This window comes from Rhineura floridana, chromosome 9, assembly GCF_030035675.1.
Source record: "Rhineura floridana isolate rRhiFlo1 chromosome 9, rRhiFlo1.hap2, whole genome shotgun sequence".
In the NCBI taxonomy this organism is placed as follows: Eukaryota; Metazoa; Chordata; class Lepidosauria; order Squamata; family Rhineuridae; genus Rhineura; species Rhineura floridana.
In genome coordinates, this window is record NC_084488.1 from 90511956 (window position 1) to 90531957 (window position 20002).

Genomic DNA, 20002 nt, shown 5'->3' on the forward strand with positions numbered 1-20002 from the left:
ACCTTCTACTTTAGAAGTGCCATTTCGATAGCTAAATTAGATAAAGTAGAGTCATCCATTTTTCCCTGGCATCTGAGTCAGCTACAGTGGAACAGTAGGTGGCGCTATTTCTCACTCTCAGCTACTTCTGTGCTTTCATAAGGGCAGTGTACACAGACCGCACTAGCTTGTATTATGGCAGACAGACTACGACTTATAGAAATAAGGGTGGGAGGCTACCTCCATCCCAACTGTGATCTTAATCTACTAGCATAAGAACAGGGAGGACATAATGTAACATCCTAAAGGCTCTTTATCACTTTGAGCTCAATTCTGGCTTTGGGTGCTGGATGCATCTGGGATATAACAATGAGCAACAATGTGATGTAACAGTATGGGAAATCATGTCTTTTAAACAATCTGCAGCTAGTGTCTGTGGTTCTGCAGTCTCTCTCAAGGGCAGCAAGGCACACATTTTTCTTAGGCTCAATAATGCTGCTGTAAAAATGGAGTTTTGGATAGGAGGGGGTTAATGGGGCAGAAGTACTGTTGGGGACTACCTTAATGGCGCTGACAAAAGTATCATCACCATCATTTACTATCCACCCTTCACTCAAAGGTCGCAGGGTGGTTTACAACAGTTTTAAAATACAGAATTAAAGACTATTAAAAACAACCTAAAATAACAAAATAGGGTGGGTCCAAAAATATACATCTCAGGTGTCAAAGGCAAGGGTTAAGAGGTGTGTCTTCAGCCCAAAACTGTACAATGACACTGCCAGATGCACCTCGCACGGGAGGGAGTTCCACAACTTAGGGGCTGCCAAAGAGAATGTCTTCTCCCAGGCCACCACCCTCCGAGCTTCTGAGGGTAGTGGAACTAGCAAAAGGGGCCCCTCTGCTGATTTCAACACCCAAGAGGCTCTGTAGGGAGCAAGCATCTCCTTTGTTTCTTAGACAAATTATAAGCAAATAACCTACATTGACTAGGGAATAGCTGGACACTCCTCCAGAACAAGGGTGGATAATCTTTTTTGGGCCAAGTGTTGCATTGACCCACAGTCACACTTGGGGGGAGAGGTCACATGTCAAAGTGGACATGGCCAAAGTGTAAATGTGGGTGTGGCCCCTTTTTTATAAAGGACAATTTTGCAATTGCTAAACCTTTTAGCAACACAATAACACCAGAGAACCTGCAGGGATGGTTTGGGGAGGGGGATGGAGCATTTTGTGGGAACCTTGAAGGGCCACAAGCAACCTGGTGGCATCACAATGTATGGGAGTAGCCAGGAATATTTTAAATAAATAAATAACAGAAAAGGAAAAAATAGAGGGGCATGGAAGGAGTCACAAAAACTTTATGGCATTATGTCATCACAGTGGAGGTGGGGTTAATATATATATATATATATATATATTCAAAGATGATAAATTTTGAGAGGTCTTGGGGTAGAAGAACAATACTTTGGGAAGGGAATGGATGTGGGTCTCAAGCCATAAATTAGCTGCCCCTGCTGTAGAACATGGGAACCATTGTGGCAGAAAAGTATGTCTTTCCCTCCTCACTTCAGCTAAGGATGTTGTAATCTAGAGAAACTGCAGGTCTGAGACACGGGCTAAGAAAAACACAGAGACAGAATGCTGAGCGTGGACTATGTAAGCACCTTAGGGCCTAAATAGACATTACATTAATGATATGATTAGCAATCATATCAAGGTTTTGAGCACCACCAATGTGGTGTAGTGGCTAGAGTGTCAAACTAGGTCCTAGGAGACCAGGGTTCAAAACCCTGAGTGATCTTGGGCCAGTCACCATCTCTCAACCTACCCTACCACACTTGGCTTGTCATGTGGATGAAATAGAGCAGGGAAGAAGTGTGTACACCACCATGAGCACCTTAGAGGAAAAGGTGGGATAGAAATGCAAAAATAAATAAATGCTCTATAATAGGTTATCAGCAGCTCAAAATATATTTCAGGAACTGCAGTGTGTGAAAGGGTAGGTGCCTTAGCTTACAGTGCAGCCCTAACCATGTCTACTCTGAAGTCATTTCTACTGAATTCAGTGGGGCTTACTCCCAGGTAGATGGGATTAGGATTGTAGCTTTAGAGTCCATTTTTGTGCATGGGAGAGGATCCATCTGATCCTAAACTCAGAATTTAACTTGTAGAAACCCCAAGGATTTTTCTAGAACCTCTAAAGAATGTGACAACTCCGCCACACATTTCCACATGGCTAGGGCTCCACATGGGACCCTCAATGTTAGCAACCCTCAACCATGTGGGGTCGCATGACTAGTTCCCATGCCAGCACTACATCTCCATCTACTACAGTACTAAGGCTTGTGTGAGAATCTCCTATACATTCTGGGCAACCTAACTGGTCGCAGCTGTAATGTAATCAAGCAGCAATGTGGTGGCCTGGAAAGGGCTGCTGGTTTTTTTGTGGCAACCATGTTGCCATAGCAACATATGAACTGAGCCTTACTGATCAGTACTTCCGCCTTATCGTTTCAGGCACAGGAATGCCTTATGAGTGGGGTTGCCTGTTGTTAAACAGCAGCATAAGACAAATTTGATGTGGATACATAAACTTAGGACACTGCTTCAAAGTGTGTGTGTGTGTGTGTGTGCGTTAGAGAGATGGACAGACAGAGGTGGGGGAGACATTATACACATGTTTGCACACTAAAATAGCTGCTGTAGGAGACATCACAGAGAAGATACAGCCATTTCTATACTTATTTTAAGAACCAATATGGGTTGTGCTATCTGTCTTTAGCGGTGCCTGATTCTCATATTAAGCATGAAAGAGAAATAATTCTCTAACATTTTGATCAAAATCCCATACAGTAATTCACAGCACAATCCTAAGCATGTTTACTCAGAACAGTAAAACTCACTGTTTTCAGTAGGACCTATTCTCTCAAGTAAGAGTACGTAGGACTGCAGCCTTGTGTTATTAACATTCACCCTTTTTTTCTGTTCTGCACTCATCTCAGGAGATCATACCTGACATCCAGCTTTGAACCTCTCTGGTGAGAGCCAGTCTTCAAGCATTCTGAGAATTGATGCTCCCTAAGTAAGCGGAAATTGGGCATATCAGCAATAATCAGTTCATACTCGTTTCAATCAAGCCGTGTTCTTGAAGCTTGAAAAAAACCTTTGCCCGAAAGACTGATTGAGCAAAATACATTGATAAAATGTAACTTCCTTATTTCTGCACACCCCAGCAACATATGCATACAGCTCTTTTAAAAAAACAAAAACATTTAGGTGAACTGCTGTCCTTAGCCCACAGGCTTCCTCCTTCCAGCGTGAGAGTCAACATGCCCCACAATGGGCCAGCAATCACAGAGCAGAAGTAGGCATAAATCACCCAGCTTCAGCCTTAAGCAATTCACCAGGGTTTGTCTGAGTCTTACCTTAAATGCTGCCTGTGTTAAGGCAGATAAAATCGCTCTGCCCGTGGTCTTGTTTGTTTTCGGTGGCTTTAATGGACACTGCATGCAGTCCCTTTTAAAACTGCAATAGCTACTCAATGATTATTTTAATTTTTTACATGGTTTTATCGTGTATTTATATTTGTTGTAAACTGCTTTGTATAATGAATAGCAGCATACAAATAATTTTATAAATAAATGAATGAATAATGTTTGGCCACTTCTGACAATATTAAGAAAAAGCCAAGGTTCTCAGAAAGTGCAGTCTGCATAAGATTCTAGCCTCCATACAACACCACATACATACACAAGGACGCTGTGTGGATGGGCCTTTTCAGCATTCATGAGTGAATACATTCTCTGGTAAACATGAGACAGACCCACTTGGCATACTCACTCTAGCCATTTGTGCTAGAGCAAGGCCCAGTTCACATAACCATTCTGCTGACGGCCAGTTCCTTGCTCTCTCTTCCCCTGCCTTTGTTTCTGGCAATCCAATTGGCAGAAAGGCTGTAGCTCAGTTGTATATGTTGTTGCTACGTGCCTTTAAGTCAATTACGACTTATGGAGACCCTATGAATCAACAACCTCCAATAAACCACCCTGTTCAGATCTTGTAAGTTCAGGTCTGTGGCTTCCTTTATGGAATCAATTCATCTCTTGTTTGGCCTTCCTCTTTTTCTACTCCCTTCCCAGCATTATTGTCTTTTCCAGTGAATCATGACAAATCTATCAATTTCAGTTTCTCTAGGTTTCTCATTTTTTCAGTCCTACATTCACTTCTTGACATTTCTACTTCAATTTGCATTTTTTTTAAAAAAAGTCCTCACAAAAATGTATCAGCATTTTAGTGCAAATTTCTCCTAATATACACATTTGTGCATGCAACGTTGCGTTATAAATGTTTTTGCAAAGCAATTTCCCCAGTATAATGAATTTTTGTATGTTATCTTCATTAATATATGCATTTTTATGCACACTTTACCCTAGTATATGCATTCTTGTACATATTACTTGGCTTGAGAACTCCATTCAGAAAAATGGGTTTGGGTTCACTTATTCTTCAGTTACTGTTTCAGAAAGAAAGTGCAAATTAGATAGATTTGCCTTCAAATACAAACTGTATCAAATTCTCCTGCATCTTTGGTTGTGGAGCACATGTTTTTTCATGCTGAGGGCCCCAGGCTTAATTCCTCTTGGCTAGGCAGGAAGGACTGAGAAGGACTCCTGTCTTACGTGAAATCCTGGAGATCTGCTGCCAATCAGCATAGACAATACTGAGTGAGATGGACTAACAGTCTGACTTAGAATACGGCAGTTTCCTAATCCATATTTAGGGTGAAATGGTTGTTTAAATGTTTTACTGGAAGAAGTTCTGCTTGCTATCAGTCAACCAAACTGTATTGCTTCAGCTTGTAGTAAAAGATTTGGATGATCCAACCACTGTGAGTGGTGAAGGAGTGGGGTTAATGCCTGACCATGAGCAGAAAGTCCATATGAGTTGATCCTAACAATCTTGCAGTACAAGCACATCATCATGTGTGCTATACAGGATGTGATGCTGTATAAAATCAGTTGTTGGTAATCTGAAATCACTGGTGTAGGGCCAATTCACACTTTTCCTTTTGCACTTGTGCCTGGATACCCACATACAAAATAAATATTCAAGGGGTCAGTTATGAATGGTGTATATGCACTTCAGTGATTACTTTCCCTTGTATTATACAAGGAAGTGGTGATGAGGAGCCACGTACACTACAGAAACAAGTGGCCATTTTCATCTAAGTGCACTATTCACAATAGATGTACTGCACATTGATTTTATAGTATAGCAGCGAGGCCCAAATACAAAAGGCATGTTTTTGTCCTCAGTCTGCTAGAGTGCAAATATGAAGATTAATTTAACTGTGGCTGTGTGCCACTATTATGTAATATATTTTATTTGATTTATTTATTATTTGATTTATATCCCGCCCTTCCTCCCAGCAGGAGCCCAGGGCGGCAAACCAAAGCACTAAAAACTAAATATAAATAAATCACTAAATATATGTATCATGCACTCACTTGGATAAACAATGGCTCTGCTTTTGCATGTAGATAAATGTAGATTTTACAACAGTGCAGAATGCCAGGATTGCTGATGCAACTGTTACTCCAATTCTCTCTGCACAACATGGTTATGATATTAAAGAAAACCACCTCTTCCACTTGTCCCTATATCTTCTCCATTGAAGCCACAGCATCACACAGTATAGACACATCCTCAGAATGGGCTTTGAAACCTACTTCTTTCAAGCTTCATCTCTTGGCCTCTCCTGAAGAACCACATATCAACTCAAACACTACCGAGTTTGTATCTCCCTTTTCACCATTGCATTGAAGCGGTTACAAGGTCTTTCTTACTTTGCTGTAGGATATGCCATCAAACACAGAGGTTATTTCATTAGGAGAAGACACATTTACTACAATTGCATGGGAGGAGAGCAAGGAGTCCTCCTTCAGAACAGGGAATACATCGTCAATCAAAATTTGGTCCAGCTGTAGAGAAAAATGAAAGGAAGGGAAAGCAAATTACACTGAACTAGAACTGTTGCAGAAAATTATTATTTTGTTTATAACAATGTAGACGTTTCAGAGTTAATTTGGCTTCAATGAAGACCAGGTGCATTAGGAATGATTTGTACATCTTCACCCAACATGACAAGTGCCAGGTATCACCTTATCAGTTATCACCATTATGTATCTCAATCTATGGGGCTATACTCGATCAATACCTAGTGGATGTATCTTCTTTAAATCATTTATAGGAAGAAGTAACTGCAGTTTCTCTAGTCAAGATGTTCCACTGATCAACTGTAATCAATGGAATACTATCTTCCGTAGTATTCGACAACTCATCTCCTGAAATGCCTCCCTTCAACAATTCCTAGCCTGAGTATTTAGAAACATAGAACTATCTTCTAATTTAGGCTTGATTTCCAGTAGTTAGCAGAATTCTCTGTACCTGGCCAGCCCAATGTTGTCATTTAATTTAGAAGTGGCCCTCCCGATGCTGGTAGACTGCATTGGCATGCTTGCTGGGGCTGATGGGAGTTTAACATTTGGAGGACCACAAGTTCCTCACCCCGATTTAATTCATGAAAAAGAAAAGGTCATAGTCGCTAGGGTGGTAACGCATCATGACATTTTAAAAAGAATGCTTTTTCTACACCTTGCTCATGGCTTGTTTTGTGTTTTTGGTAAATCATTATTATCTACGTCTTTGGCTAAAAAAATCGACAAATCAGTAATAAAGGCTGCTTTGTTCCACATCACCAATATAAGCACGTACTGTAATGTAAGCAACATGAATATTTACCATTTGCCAATTTCCTTCTGCAGCATTTACCCCCATAAACTCAAAGAAGCTGGCGAATCCTTCGTTCAGCCACAAGTCATCCCACCAGTCCATGGTCACAATATTCCCAAACCACTACAACAGGAAGCATGAAAGAAGCAGCATTATCTGTCTGGATAACAGTTCTATGGTAGCTTAGCAAAACTTAATACAGCTAATATGCAGGTTTTTTAAATTTGTCAGCATTTTAGACCAAATTTCTTTGAATATACACATTTTTGTCTGCAGCTTTGACTAATATACATATTTTTACAAGCAATTTTATCAAATATAATGCATTATTATACATTATTTTCCATAATATATGCATTTTAATGTACACTTCCCCAACAGATACATTTTTGTATGCATTGTTTGGTTGGAGAGCTATATCCAAAATTCAGAGAAAGGTGAATTTCAAAGGATAGCTGGACATTGGTTTGAGAAATGCAAATTAGGAAGTTTGTCATTCAAATGCAAACAAAACTGAATTCTCACCCCCATCCCAACTTATAGCTCTGACCATTACCATCTTGGTGTCACTCCCCACCTGCAGCCGCCCTCCCCAGCACATGTCACTTGAGGCAGCCACCTCATTCTGCTTAACAGTAGAGCTGACTCTGGGATGAACAACTTCAGCTGATATGCTGTGATGTTGCTGAAATCAACGTGGTGGAGGCAGTTACAAGTGATTTCTCATATTGTGTTTTCTCCCACTCTCCTGTGGGAGAAGACGGGCCCTGCAATTAAGCATGATTTGCATCAGCAAAAATGGGCACAGGAAATTAATACCAAACTACAACTTTGTGCTGTAGTAGCCCCCAAAAGTAAATCTCCAGCAAAGGATGTGCTGCTGATGCAGGAGATGAAAATATTGTCTGAAATATATTTCAGTTCTTTGAAGCTTTAAAATAAATCCACTTATTTTGCAACCAAGAAGCAAAAAAGAAAAAACCCACCAAAGAAAATGTAAGGGATAAGCAAATTATTTTCTTGAACAAAATATTATCTTTTGATGCCTTCTCGAGAAAATACTTTGCAAGCTGTACCTGGTGAACAAGCTCATGGGCAATCACAGCTGCTACTCTTTGCTTGTTAGAAGCGGCAGATTCTTGTGGATCATAAAGGAGATTTGTTTCTCTGTAAGTGATCAGCCCCCAGTTCTCCATGGCCCCAGTGCCAAAATCAGGAATGGCAATTTTGTCTACATGGGAAAAAAGAGATGTTTACCCCAAGTGCTGAAGCTCCTTCTCTTGAGCTATGGCTCATTGGTGTATACCAAGCCAATACTTTCATCTCCCTCCAGTCACAGAACTGCTGCATCTTACAGAAGTGCTGAATCTGGTTTCTGGTGTCCCCTGCAGCACTGAAATGCCTACGGTTCCACCCTTGGGAGAGCTGCAGCCATTCAGTTTAGGCAATATGGAACTTGATGGACTAATGGTCTCACTCAATATAAAACTCCATATATGTCTGGACTGCTGAAACACCAGGGTCTCCTGCTCCCAGTTTTCCATCCCCATTAAGGCAACATGGATGCTACTAAGATTAATATTTTAGAGACCATATGGATTTAAAGGGGAAGAGCATGTAAAGCCAGGCAAGGTAGCCATGAGCCATGGTGTATACAGGACAGTGCCTGGCTGTGTCTGTCTGTCTGTTCATCTGCCCACTGGAATGTATCCAGTGGAAACAGCGAGGGAAGGAGAGACACTGAGAGTAAGAACTAACATAACGAAGCAATGAGGAAATAAGGCAGAAAGATTAAAGGTGAGCTTGCCCTTGCACAGGTATAGTATGTTGTGCAGGCTGTTAGAATCATCAAACTTTAGAGTTGGAAGGAACTTGGAGGTCATCTAGTCTGCCCCCTGATTAATGCAGGATTTACACTGTAGGAGGATGCCTGCATGAGTAGTGAATGGATGTCCAGCCCCTGGTGAAGTATCTCCACTGAAGGATGTAACCTAAAGTTCCATCCAAAAGCTATGCAAATGTTAGGATTAGGGTTTATAGTCCCAGATGAACGCAAATCAGTCAATGGCCTGCTCTTTATGGTTTTCTCATAATCTCCCTTTTCAGATATATAGCTATTTTCCTCAGTCAAAACACAGGATGATGGGGTAGAGAAAGGAGCTATGCAATGTACATGTTCTACAGCAGTGGTTCTCAAACTTTTTTGGTTCGCGGTGCACTGTAAAACATATAAAAATTTTCTGCCGCACTTCATGTATAAAATTAAAAATCTATTAATATATTTTAAACTATGAATAAAAATAAACTATAGAAAACTATTACTTACCCTATACAAATGGGTTTCTTCTCATTTTTAAAATATACTTTCATAATATTTGAGGCACACCTAGCCACCTCTTATGGAGCACCAGTGTGCCTGTGCGCACCGTTTGAGAATCACTGTTCTACAGGGAAACATAGTGTCTTGCAGACACACAGCTTTTAAGAATGTAAGAAGAGTCCTGCTGGATGAAACCAAAGGACCATATAGTTGAGTATTCTATTCCCTCAGTGGCCAGCCAGATGCTCCTGGGAAGCCCATAACCAAGACGGGTGTGCAAAAGCCCTCTTGCATTTGTCTTACCCAGCAACTGGTCTTCAAAGGCATATGGCCTCTGATACTGGAGGCAATACATAGGTGTCATGACTGGTAGCCATTCATAGGCTTGTTCTCCATAAAGCTGTTTAAACACCTAAACACCCATGTTGGTGGCCATTGCTACATCTTGCGGTAGTGAATTCTATAGTTCTATAATTTAACTATGTACTTTGTGAAGAAGTGCTGCCTTTTGTCTGTCTGGAGTCTCCAACCATTTCTGTTCATTGGATGACCTTGGGTTTTGGTATTATGAAAAAGGGGGAAATCTCTCTATCCACTTTCTCTATACTATCTATAACTGAACACACTTTTATCATGTTCCCCCCTTTACTTGCCTTTTTTCTAAGCTAAAAAGCCCCAAATCTTACAGCCTTTCCTCATAGGAGAGTTGCTCCAGACATTGATCCTTCTGACTTCTCTTTTCTGCATCTTTCCAGCTCTACAGAATACTTTGGGAAATGCAATGACCACAACAGTATTTCAAGTGTGGTTGCGCCATAGATTTGTATAAAGGCATTATGAGATGAACAGTTTTATTTCTGAGTCCTTTCCTAACAATCTTCAACATAGAATCCACCCTTTTCTCAGCAGCAGTGCATTGGGTCGACATTTTCATTGAGCTCTCCACCACAATCCCAATACCTCTTTCCTGGACAGTCCTTGCCAGCTCAGACCCAATCAGCGTACATGAGAAGTTGGATTTTTTGCCCCAGTGTGCACTTCATATTTATTTACACTGAACCACATTTGGCACTTTAAAGCCTATTCACCTTGTTTGGAGACATCCCTTTGGGGCTCTTCACAATCCCCAATCCCTAAATAAGACACTCAGCAGGCTATCTGCTCCTCACACATGCTGGAATACTTTCCGCTGCCTTATTGGTAATGCCAAACTAATCTCTACAGTGTCTTCCTGTGATTCATTTGTAAAAGAATTTTGTAAATGGGACTAAGAAATATTTATTGGCAAATTAAGTAAACTAAATCCCCATGTAATGAAGAACATCTGCTTCTGCTCCCCACTACATGGAGGGTCATGTCTTCATGGCTGGCAATCAATACCAGCTTAAATGAGAATTATGGATGTTGGGTTCCTCTGAGAGGCTGAACAGCACCACTGCTTGGGCTCGTATAGAATTCAAATTGATTCTAAGATGGACAATGCTAAAGCAGGACCATGGTTCAAAAGCCTGAAATCACTGTGTGTGTTTTTTATTAATTTTGGTCAAAATGGGTTTCATTTTGAGACCATGCAGGAAGGCAGATTTACAATTGCAGTTCAACCTGTCTGAATCTTTGTGCTACCTATGAGAAGGTCACCATCCACCATTGTTCCTATGGAATTGTGTACTTTAGGAAATCCCGCCGCTAACACCACCACCAACATACACTTTAATCTCTTATTTCTGTATGTAAAACATGGAACAGCTCCCTTACTTGTGAACAGGAATATAGGAAGTCACCTTATAATGAGTCAGACCTATCTAACTCAGTGCTTGTCTACACTGACTGGAAGCAGCTCTCCAGGTTTCTCTGTTAGGAGACATTCCCAGCCCTATCTAGAGATGTCAGGAACTGAAGAACCTGGGACCTTCTGCGTGCAAAGCAGATGCTCTGTCACTGAGCTACAGCCACTCCCTTAGAATGATGGCCATGTGAAAGAGCTGAAGCAGGGCAAGATTCCTGCATGATCCATTGAAAATGCATATATGATTTTGGACTGCATGTTGCTGTTTTGTGAAATGCAGCTATACATTCTAGCCAAGGTAGGTCTTAAAATCATGGTATCCTGACATTCCCCTGCATTAGCAACAATCACATGTGCAACATGACACAAGTACCATGAGAGATGCTCAGGTGAACTTTGAAGGGTTTTCTGTGGAAATGCCTTCAGTGGAACAGCTCTTGTCCCTTCCCGAAAGGGAGAGCTTGCCTCAGGAACCTCTTAGGTAGGAGGTTTGGAGCAGCTGTGAGCCTGTCTTTTTTTGCCATTTGAGGCCGGCATAGCATTTCTCTACATTGAAAGTTCATGTGGAGAATGACACTACTCAGGCCAAAACAGTACTCGTAGACACATCTGCTGCTTCCAACCGCCACTTCTATGTAAGGTGGACAAATGAAAGTAATAAAAAAGAGGAATGCATTAAAGAGGATGTAATGCAGATTTGCATGAAATTTGCATATGCTAATTCATGTGTATAGATGTAAATTTAGAAATAATTTATTTAAACAGAAATACAGTGTATCTCAACACAGTGTGCAATCCGCTGTCCAGGTGTTAACTTTTGATGGGCAAAGCCCCTTCTGCTCTCCCTTCTTTTGGTTCCCTTTGAACTGGACTTGGACTAGACAACTCTACTAATAGAGGGCACCTTCAAATAAGGGACTGTCCTCTGTAACTTAGGATACATGGCCAGGGCGAATTTGGCTTGGTAAGCAACTGATCACTGCTTGTTATAAACTATGATCCCATATTCATACATAAAACTAAGCCAACTCTTTGAAAGCAAAACTAAACTCAGGAAAAGTCATCCTCTTAACTGAGTGGGAGGAGGGAAGGGGAGCCTGCAACCTTGACACTTAACTTGGGTTTGTGAAGAGTCATCAACATAGAGCTAAATGAAGCTTTAGCCTTATGTGTGAACATGGCCAATATAAGGCAGCCATCAAAGAATGCTAATGTATTGTTAAGAACCAGGGCATAACTTTGGGCCTAAACATAGCAGCTAAACACCACTATTTCAAACATCACCCTTGCTTATAATTTTCAGATGACTCATTGACTGAAAACAAAATTATGAAGGCAAATTAAGAAATGAGGAACAGATATGGTCGTAATTCATTACCCAGTTTGGGAAGAGAATAGTTCATGTTGAAGTACTCTTCGAAGAAATCAAATACCACTTTAGTGACGTTTGCTGCATATACTGCTGTCTGTATTTGCTGTGGCTGGGCATAAATGCGGAGCTGTAAAACAAAGCAGAGTTGTTATCAGAGGTATTTCTAGCAAGACACAATAGCTGTTTAGCTCTTTAGTACTAAAGGGTACCTTTAGTCAATTTACAGAGCTAAAAGGGTTGACTCTTCTGAACCTGAAAGGCAGAAGTACCTTCTCAAAACCACTTATATAAGTGTGACTATTTTATCCAAATGTATTCATGGGCAAGTGAAGTACTTTTCTTTCTCTAGATAACTTTAGGAATGTGACTGGAATATGACATACTTTGTAGGCTTATTAATTCCCCTCTTAATTAGGAAATGCTCAAGACAGTTTACACAGTAGATATTTGTTAAAAATGTAAAATCATCCCAGCAATTGATCAAAACTACAAAATATTCAGAACATCAGAGAGTAGGAAAGTTAAAATATATCTAAATTAAAAATAAACTCAGAGGAGATCAGTAATGTTGCTTTCTGGATTACCATTTTGTTTCTTGGGTAAGTGTTTATTTCTTTTACAAAAAGACATGGCTAACAGGCCCCTGATGTGCGGGAACTGGGTCCCAAAGCAACTTCATGTGCTTTCCCAGTCTCATATGAACATATGAAGCTACCTTCTACCAAATCAGGCCATTATACTATCTAGCCAAGAACTGTTGGCTCTAACTGGCAGTAGCTCTTTGACAGCTTAAAGACATCACCAAATTGTAATCAGGCATGACAAAAGTTTTCACCTTCAATATTGCATATCAATGTTATTGTGTTGTAGAATAGGAAGTTGGAAATTGTGGAAAGGGAAGACACCACTGACTTTCTGCTCAGTTTACTTTCCCACATGGACAATGATCCCTTTCTGCTCAAAGGCATGCACTCCCTACCTGTGAAGACCATACTGTTATGTGATGCCAACTTTATTATTAACTTCCTTTTACCAATCCCCACATTTTTGAGGTTTCTTCTTCTAAAGTGAAATGTGACTGTACTGGACGCTCAGGAATTGTCCTCTTACATGTATGTTGGATTTGATAACAATGTGGTGTTTCCCATCTGTTCAACAACACTTGCATCTCACTCCTGGGCATCACATAAGCTTAAGTCTAAGGTGACCTCATCTCTGATCAGTTCCATGTTCCAGTTGTTCCAGGGCACAGTCATTTAGGGTATCTCAAAATTTTACATTTGTCGTGACTTGGACATGCATTTATCAGTCTATGTGACGGTAACCAAAAATCATCCAATGTTACACTATTTCCTCCTTTGGATGCCTCTTTCATTTCATTCTCTATTTCCAGATCACCCCAGACATTATGGTCATGGGGGTGGTAATACATCCCCACTAAGTTATTCTTGGGTTCTGGTATTACCATACACAGTGATTGTGCGGAGGAGTACGCCCCTCTGAGGATCTCTTCCTTGTTGGACTCTCTTCTCTATGACATAAAAAATGACACAACTTCCAGTATACCATTCCTTGTCCTTCCTAAAGAGATAATTGTGTCCCACTGTTTTCATCACTCCACCAGGTTTCAGTTATGCCCACTTTATCTATGCTCTCTTTTAAAACCAAGCAGGAGAGCTAGATCTTGGCTCAGAACTTCAAGTATTAGCATATAAACACCTATACATAGTGTCACTCTCTAACTGCTTCTGACACATACATTTTACCCGATGGCGTTTTGGCTTATTTGTATTGCTGTCATACCCACCTTCAATTTCATTGCCTAGTTCTACATCTTTTCTATTTGGACAATCTTAAACATGTTCACCCTGATATCTTAGGGCTGATATATCCCAAACAGGATGCTTCTCAGCTCCTGTTGGCTTTCCACTAGTGATCACTTTAAAAGCATGTGACAGATGATCAGAGCAATGAGAGGGGTGAATGATTTGGGTGGCAGAGTACTGGACAAATATAAGAAAATCATCATGAGAAAATGGTAGATCAGAGAGGAGGAACTTGCAGTAGTCTAGATGAGAGATGACAAGGTCATGGACCAAAGCTTTAGGCAAGAGCGCAGAAAGGCACAGACATATTTTTTTCAGTGCTGTAAAGGGTAAAGCAAAGTGACTTGGGCCATGGAGTGAATATGGAGAAGAGAGGGGAGATCAAAGAAAACCCAGGTTACACACCTGTTCAACAGAGTGGTTGCTAACAATGCCAATGGTTAAGGGGAGAGAAGAGCTTGGGAGAAAAGAAGAGAAGTGTCATCTCCAATCATGGGACAGGGCTTCACATCCAAGTATTTCACTCTGTAGGACTTAGAGTGGCCATGTGCCCTACTTTACAGAGGACAGCCCTCTATTTTGAATGCCTGTCAGAAGATGGTTCGCTATTTGAAGGCATCCTCTACTAGAGGGTTGTCAAGTCCAAGTCTGGTTTAAAGAGAGGAACCATAAAAATGGAGATCAAGAGCCTTGAAGTTGCCCATCAATATTTAGCAGCACCTGGTCAGCAGACTGAGCAGGCACACAAGTCGCCTGGTGTCATCCACACTATGATGAGATGTATTGTATTTCAATTTAGATTATAGAAATTATTTCTAATTTTCCCCTTATATATCGTCACATGTAATTTTTGTGCAAACTAGTGTCTTCCTTTTTTGTGATGCAGTTCTTTTTTTGGCAATGTATAACTAGGAGGACTGTATGGATGGTAAGTTTCCCCGTTTCTGCCACTGTGACTCACGCAGAAATGCGGCTCTTTGCGAAGCACAAGCAATTGAAGTTTAGACTTTCCTTTCACATAAAGGGATGTCTCCAGTGATTCTTTCATTAGTTGATACTCTCAGCATGGTGTGCTTAGTATGAACAGCACCCAAGTGTAAAATATATCAAACTCACCACAGGTAGTATTAAGTGCTCTGCTGAGTCCAAAGCCCCTTGAACTCTGTCAGAGGCTTTTCATTGCATTTTAAATGTCAGCATGAAACCTCTTCTGTCATCAAATCCCTCACCAAAATACTAAACATCTCCTATAAGGAATCCTCACACTTTCAGAAGACAATGTTTAGGGAGGTGCCGTAGGCCCAGAACAGTAAATAATCTAATACTATTCAAATAAGTTTTGTTGTGCATGAATAGGATGCTCTCAAATGTATGTTTAATAGGCACTCTTTTAACCTTTTACACTACGCCACACTGGCTCTCTAGAACATAATGCACAAAGCTTAATTCTTGGCTGAAGTTTCTTTCCAAGTTTTTTTTCCCTGTCTATATTTTCCAAAAGCCTCAAAGACATTTTAATTTCACAGAAACTTTTTCCAAGACTCTGTCTGAGTGTTTGGGCCAGACAATATTAATGCTACAAACAAGAAGAACTATGCATCTAATAGCTACTGTTAATCCCATATATTTCTCTCTCTCTCCCCCCCTCCACTAATGACCGTGTGACCCTTCAGCTTTATCTTTAAATGAGCAATTAATACACAAGCACCATGAGGAGGAAAAGTAAAGTGATTTGATCACTATGTTCTCACTGCCTTCGATGAATGGCAGCTTAGCTTCAACAATCTTTTCAAACATAGCATAAAAACATTATTAAATAATAAAATGGAGAGCAATTAAACCTTTACAGGCAGAGCAATCCATCTCGTTGGAGGCTGGTAGAAGCGGTGTGGTGGAAGAGTCTGCCATATCCAGAATGTCTCCAGGAGCCTGAAGGGTGTGGCGGAAGGAAACAAAATACATATGTCCTTCCGCCACCCCTTGGCATATCGGCTGCTGGGACGGAGGACCACAGGAGGGAGCTGAACGGGACCAGGATGTAGCATAAATCCCCCCCCAGGCCCCTTCCTGACACTCCTCCAGAGCACCCCATTTTTGTGCCTTCCACCGACTTATGCCAGCTCCCCTTGTGTTGGGCTTCTCTGGAGGATCTCCAGCTGAGCGGAATGAGGGACTTATGCTGGCATAGCCCAGCTGAGCTGGAACCCAACCAACTCAGGTGGAGATCCACCATATCCAACTCCCCTCAGCCCAGCATAAATAGCAGCTGGATTTCACCCTACATCTTTAGGGCAAGACCCCTAGAAATATTGGGGGAACTGCTTATAGGAGATTGGTAAAATGATAATGCAGTAAATAAGATGCCCTCATTTGCACATAAGGAATCTGAGGCATATGATTTTAGTAGCTTGTTAATGGAGCTTATCTAAGAAGAAGCCAACTATATGCATGGGAGTAAAGCTAAGTTAGTCAATTGAACCATTACAATCAATGGGAGTCCTTCCATTGGCTTTAATATTCAGCTGATGGGTGGGAGGAGAGGTTTAATCCTGCACTGGCTGCGCGCTATGTTCCCAGCAGGAAACAGGATCACACAGCAGGACAGCAGCATTTAATCCCCAGCTGATGAGCGGGGCTTCAAGACAATGAAATTATTCATTCTTTTTGCTAGTTTTAATAGAATGCTTTAAAAATTGTGCTCTTGGAAGCATCTCCACACTTGTTCTTTAAGCAGGCGGGCTCCGTTCTCCTCCCCCCCACCCTCCGCTGCTGCCCACCCACTCACTTAAAGGAGAATCACAAAGCTGCTTCAATGAGTGCTTTTACAAAGGGCTTTAAGACAGCCTGTTTGCTCCCATTTGAACCTTCACAGATTCAAATGTGAGCGTGGGGGCTATCTGATAGCCTTTACTAGTCTCCTGGCACTCCCATTTTAAATCACCAAGACTGTGAGTTTAAAGGGGGATGGGGGGAGACTTGCAAAGCCATACAAGGAAATTTGACGGGTGAGTGGCCCCATCTACTCATCAAATTCGACCTGCAGGGCCAATCCTGATAGGTTTCCCGCCCCTGATCTAAGTAAACCTGCAATAATCAGTTCCTATTTTCCAGCATCTTGGTCTTTGACCCCTTTTTTGGTTTCTCTTTTGGATGCTGGCCACCCCCTGCTTTTTCTCACCAGGTGGTCACTGTTGCTTACTGGGAGGGGGAGGGTTGAGGTGGTGGGGAGGTCAGCACAGTGCAAACACATGGGCAGAGCCAGTTTGGCACTCCTGCCAGTGCATTTGTACCACACCAACATCCCTGCCACCACTGTGCTCTCCCTCCAGGAGAACCTAGCATAGTGAGAAGATTATAACCCAGAACTGCATGTCCCTCAATAGGAGCAATCTATGGGTACTCCTAGACAGCAACCTTAAATCACAAATGGGTCACTCTGATCTGATTTTTCCATGTGATCATTTCACAAATTAGCTTCCACATATTCCCATTTTTATCAGTCATAATATTCAGTGCTATTCCACTGCTTGCTGTCCACACCCATGGGTGGAGCTTGACAGAATGCATCTGGACTGCATTTTTGTCCCTCCCTCATTCTCTGCTATGTTTTCCTGTTCAGGGCCTGGGTAGAGATATCCGAGGAAGTGTGGAAAAGCACAAGGGCAAATGTTACCATCCTTATCCAGCCAGTTACCATGTTTCACAATGGGCAAAATGGAGGGTTGTGGAACCTCTGTGTGTGTGTGTGTGCATACACATCAATATCCTTCTCCATTTGTTTTTGTTTTTTAAATTAATGTTGACGACTTGCACAAGAGTGCAAAAGTCATAAATGTGCCTTCTCAACTTCCATATTAATTTCATAATTTAAAAGCCTGATGTATGTACTGCAATTACACTCCCAGATAATCCCCTACATTTATTGTACAGCAAGGGCTCCCAAACTGTGGTCCACAGACCACCAGTGGTCCATGACCATGCTTCAGGTGGTCTGCAGCATGCCTATAAAAATACAGTTAAAAATCATACAGCTTCTAGCGCAACACCTTGCAATTGCTAAAACAGGCAGAAAAGTCATTAAGTGGTCCGCCAAGACCCTCAGGAATTTTAAAGTGATCCACGGGGAAGAAGTTTGGGAACCACTGCTGTATGGAGTTCTTTGGAGACTCTCCTCTGAACAGGGCATGTGGCAATCAGTGGCAATCAATTTCCTCCTGTAGATTTCCTTTTATATTGGGGGGCTGCCAGAAACAAAATGGCTAGTGAAGAGCAAATGGAAATAGAGACCACCCATTAAAACATCTTCAGACACATAACAAATTGTCCACTAAAAAATGCACTAATGAAGTTCCACACCAGCACTTCTAATGTATAATGGGTTATTTTTACTAATTGGATTTTCCACGGCTACAAGAAATCCATATCAAATGTAAAAAAATAATAATAATGGGCTGGCATGTCAATGATGGTGATGCTGTGTGGATGCTGAAAAAAACCCTGTATGACCAGCACTGATCCCACAATCAACTATCTTGAAGCCCCCTACTTCTTATCACTGGAGACAGTCAACAGGGACAGTGAAAGGAAGCTATGTTATATTGAATCAGACAATTGGTACATCCAGCTCAGTATTGTCTACAGTGACTGGAAGCAGCTCTCCAGGGTTTCAGGCAGCCATACCTGCTGATATCTGAGATTGTTCCTGGGACCTTCTGCATGGAAAGCAGATGCTCTGCTACTGAGCTGCAGCCCTTCTCCAAATGATCATTGCCATGCCCTGCTGAGAGCTCTCTTGTAGCATCTGGCTTGGTGGCTGTTGGAAACAGAATGCAGGATGATTGGAGACAGACCTTTGGTCTGGTCCAGTCAACCATTTCTTTTGCTCTGAGCCATGAGCCAAAAATCCCATGATTTTTAATGAACCCATCCTAAGCAGGGAGGGGAGGATTGCAACACACAAATTGGACCAGATCCAGCCCAATTTAAGACTGACCAAAACCCTTTTCATATATTTTCCTCGATGCATAAACGCATGGAGGAGAGAAAAGGATTGTACTCCTGGCTTCACTCCTGAAACCGCTGCATGGTGCTGATACTACCCACAATCTCTGCACATAGAGCCAAAGAAAGGATGCCAGGGGTCTGACAAGGAATACCTGTAAAAGCACAGCCAGCAGTATAATCCTCCCTCCACCAGGCATTTGCTCTCTGTATGGAGGAGAATGTCATCTCCGTTAATTTATCAGGGCTGACTCCTGAGTAGACATTGCACTATTAAGTCACATCAAAATCCATAGACTAAGGGCTGGTTCACATAGGAGCCAAAATCTGGAGTAAAAACGCTCGTTTTTCCATTCCAATTGATTTTGACGGTACACATGTGTCCGCCCTTACTGTAAATAAATTCACTGTTTTGCTGTTTAGCGGTAATTGATTAAGTTGCATTCAAGTCCCATTTTCACGCATAACGATAGCTAAACTGAGGCCAGCATGTTCAACCTAGACCAAAGGATTTTCCAAAAACTGGAAGAGGTATTTCTAAATAATTTCTTTTCTTCTGCACAGAATTAATAACTGTGGGGGAGGGGGCTTACAACTAGTGAGCCATTTCACGAGTCATTTCATTTCATTATGCTTTCAATCTACAAAGGAAAAAATGGAAAAACATTGCAGAAATTTGTTAAGAATTAACATAAGACTTACAGGAATTCCTCGGGATGAATATCTTTCTATAAACTGAAACTGGTGTACAGCCCAACACACCAAGTACGTGCTCATTGGAACAGATGTTCGGAATGTTGTCTGATTCCAGCCACTACCCAGTGAAACTGTTTGCTGGGGAAAAGTGGAAAAAATAATTACAAACAACACATTGTCTACAAGTGCTACCGGGCCATTTGCTACCGGGCCAAGTTCAAGGTTCTAGT

General features: G+C 41.5%; 1 protein-coding gene across 2 annotated transcripts in view; it reads right to left on the reverse strand.

Moving 5' to 3' along the window:
- ENPEP (glutamyl aminopeptidase) overlaps positions 1 to 20002 on the reverse strand; it is an 83041-nt gene that overhangs the window by 48084 nt on the left and 14955 nt on the right. For both annotated transcript variants that reach the window (XM_061585392.1, XM_061585391.1), the window contains exons 3-8: positions 19779 to 19910; positions 12256 to 12376; positions 7848 to 8002; positions 6781 to 6894; positions 5826 to 5960; positions 2992 to 3057 (exon numbers count right to left, since the gene is read on the reverse strand). In XM_061585392.1, the coding sequence (XP_061441376.1) occupies positions 2992 to 3057; positions 5826 to 5960; positions 6781 to 6894; positions 7848 to 8002; positions 12256 to 12376; positions 19779 to 19910 (723 nt within the window). The remainder of the gene's footprint in view (positions 1 to 2991; positions 3058 to 5825; positions 5961 to 6780; positions 6895 to 7847; positions 8003 to 12255; positions 12377 to 19778; positions 19911 to 20002) is intronic.